At 60.7% G+C, this 2,875-nt stretch overlaps 1 protein-coding gene across 1 annotated transcript in view; it reads right to left on the bottom strand.

Annotated features, from left to right (window-relative positions):
* The window catches only part of GOT1L1 (glutamic-oxaloacetic transaminase 1-like 1), a 14,816-nt gene that overhangs the window by 5,713 nt on the left and 6,228 nt on the right, over nt 1–2,875 (bottom strand). The window contains exons 2-6 of the mRNA XM_019514319.1: nt 2,342–2,465; nt 1,557–1,669; nt 1,253–1,441; nt 1,073–1,217; nt 436–601 (exon numbers count right to left, since the gene is read on the bottom strand). Of these exons, the coding sequence (XP_019369864.1) occupies nt 436–601; nt 1,073–1,217; nt 1,253–1,441; nt 1,557–1,669; nt 2,342–2,465 (737 nt within the window). The remainder of the gene's footprint in view (nt 1–435; nt 602–1,072; nt 1,218–1,252; nt 1,442–1,556; nt 1,670–2,341; nt 2,466–2,875) is intronic.

The raw sequence follows: 2,875 nt of genomic DNA, 5'->3' as shown, positions 1-2,875 counted from the left end.
CAGCTTGGCCCGGATCAACATGATCTTCTCCGCCATGGCCCGGAGACTCTGCTTCCTGCGGGGCCGGAGATGGGGAACAGGGAGCTCACAGGGGGGAAAGACCTGTAGTGGGGGCCTTTCCTGACTCTGCAAGTCTAGGCTGGCAATGTGCATGGGGCTTGGATTGGAGGGCCAGGCCCTGGGTGCTTTGAGTGGGCAGCAAAAATTGCATGGTGCTGTCAGGCAGGGAAGATTTTCTCCAGGATCCCCCACCCCAGAGCTGGCTGTATCGTGCTGCTTGTGGTTTGCAAAGCACCCTAGGATGCTCCAGGCCAGAAGAGGCCCTGGAAACACAGGGCTGTAACCTGAAGTCTCCAGCAGCCTCCGTCTGCTCCAGATATCAACTCAGGGTCCGTCCTGCCACCCGCCAGGGACCGCCCCCCGCCCCTCCCTTACCACTTGCTGCGCAGGGCAGGGTTGTTGAGCACGGTGGCAATGACGCGGGCACTGAAGCAGGTGGGGCTGGCCCACAGTGCTGCCGCCACCTTCTCCAGCTGGGACCGGACGCGGGTCAGTGCCACGTTGTCCCTCGCCACCACGATCAGGTTCCCCACGGGCTCGTCTGCCAAGGGACCAGGGCAACGTGGCACGTTTGATGCGTGTCCCCCGTGCGTAGGATAGGCACTGCCGGGCCTGTCCCAGGCCAGCTTCTTCCTGCCTCCTCCCTCTCCGCCAGATGCCACCAGCCCAGCCCCAACCTGCAGACCCCACTGCCCCGAGACTGCACCACAAGCATGCCTCCATTCTGCTCCCGCATCACCCGTTCCCCTGCTCGCAGTGACACCTAGCGTCCACGCTCGGGCCCCGCACCATGCCAGAGGGGCACCGGGCTGGCCGTACTCTCACAGGCACCCCTGCAAGCATTGCTCTGCGGGGAAGGAGAAGCTGTGGGGGGCTCATGTCCCTGAGCCCTTGCCGGGAGCTTTTTCAGCAGCTGCCTCACATCTGGCAGGGAGGTAATGCCCCATTTCCCTGCCCTCTTTGGGAAGTCACAGCCAGCCCCTTTCCTCCCTCCGTGGGCCCCGGGACGCACCGTACAAGCCAAAAATTCTGGAGAAAGACTGAGCACAGAAGAGCTCGAACCCTCTGGCCACAAAGTGCCGCAAAGCCCAGGCGTCCTTGTCCAGGTCTCCGGAGGCCAGACCCTGCCCAGGGATGTCGAAGAAAGGGAAGAGACGCTTCATCTGTGGATGCAGGGGTGGGGAGGGGACACGCGGTGAGGATCTGTCTGTGTCAGGGACAGGGCAGGTGGCAGCAAGAGCTGGAGAATAGCGGTGTTGCCCTGCTCTCCATGACTCCGGCGACTCGCCTCCATGACTCGGGCGACTTCTTCCCACTGCCAAGGGCTCAGGCCGGTTCCCTCAGGAGCATGCAGCAAAATGATGGCGCCTTCTGGTGAGCTCTGAAAGCCAGAGGGGAGCTCAGTGGGCAGCATGAGCAGGTGCTCATTCAGTCCCTGTAGGATGCACACAGACACGGGTTAGGTCGAGGAGGCACCCCACACAGCTCATCCCTACCTCCAACACCTCCAGGAAGTCCTCCAGAGCCACATCCAGCCTCTCTGAATCCCAGTACAGGTAGGGACAGATATCCACAAAGCCAGCATCATGGAATATCCCCTGGAAAAAGTCTGCAGGGACACAAATCATGGCATTCGTAAGCCTTTAATCAGTCTGCAGGCTCTATCCAGGGGGTTGCTGTGTTCTGCGCTGTAGAAGACATCACAAACCAGGCAGAACGGCAGCGCGTAGGCAGCAGGGCTCTGCATGCCCCATCCCTGCAGCGGACAAAGCTGCCCGAGACCCTTCTGTGCCCATGCGAGCTCTTTCTAGTACCGGTGCTGTGCAAAGAGCTGTCAGCATCAAATGAGTCTCCACTCCAAGCTCCATGAGCTAGGCAGAGAAAAGCAACTGCCAGCTGCCTCCAAACTTGCGGGGAAGCCTGTGCAGGGGAAGTCGGTGATCCCAGCTACCAAACTCTCTAAAAGCATCCCCTGCCCCCAGGACTAGACCTTCCTGTGGGTCATTCGAGAGGGTGGCAAGAAGACAGCACCTCCCTTCCCAGCTGCCCCTGGCTCACTGGCGAGTTCAGGGTTCAGGGCATTATTCTGGCCCCTCAAAAGCCCCAGGCAGTGGGAAGGTGCTTGCACCATGGACCGAGCCTGGCCTTGGCAGCAGCACCTGCCTCGACCACATCACCCAGCTGTGCTGCAGCCTTGCACTTTCCATTTAGGCTCCTGCCACCCTGCAGCAACTGCCTTTCTGTCTGTCACCCAGGCCGGCTGCTCCGGCACGTCACTCACCCAGCTGGTGCGCAGCGATATAAACCCTGGCTGGGCCCGGGCTGTGCTGACAGTGCCAGCGCCGCAGGAATTCAGCTCCGATCCGGAGAGCTCCAGTCACTCCCACTGTCTGGACACCACCAGCCTGACTCACACAGAGACGAAAGGGAGTCACTTTCCCAAGCTCCCCCAGCACAGAGGCAGGGCTGCTGCAGCTCCTTCAGACTGGAGCCTGGCCGGCCTGCCTGCCAGAAGGCATGTTGCTGGAAACAGCCTCCAAAGAAGAGCTGCCATGACAAACCCTAGCAGCATGCAGTGCTGGGTAGGACCAGGAGGTTGGCAGGGTGCTTCTTTGTCTACCCCATCCAAGCTACCCCCCTCCATGAGCCAACAGCCCCAGACCAACCCCCACTCCACCAAGAGGCATATGGAGCATTGCTTCTGTGTTGCTACCAGGTAAAGCCTGCACCAGGAAGCGAGACTAGAAGAAAACCCCCCGCCCAGGCCAGGGATATCAACGGTAGCATCTGCTTTTATCGTGTCTCTCGCCCCACT

The sequence above is a fragment of the Gavialis gangeticus genome, unplaced genomic scaffold (assembly GCF_001723915.1).
Source record: "Gavialis gangeticus isolate Ggan-Ray unplaced genomic scaffold, GavGan_comp1, whole genome shotgun sequence".
NCBI lineage: Eukaryota > Metazoa > Chordata > Crocodylia > Gavialidae > Gavialis > Gavialis gangeticus.
Note: the sequence above shows the minus strand (reverse complement) of the source record. Positions and strands in the feature narration are given on the sequence as shown.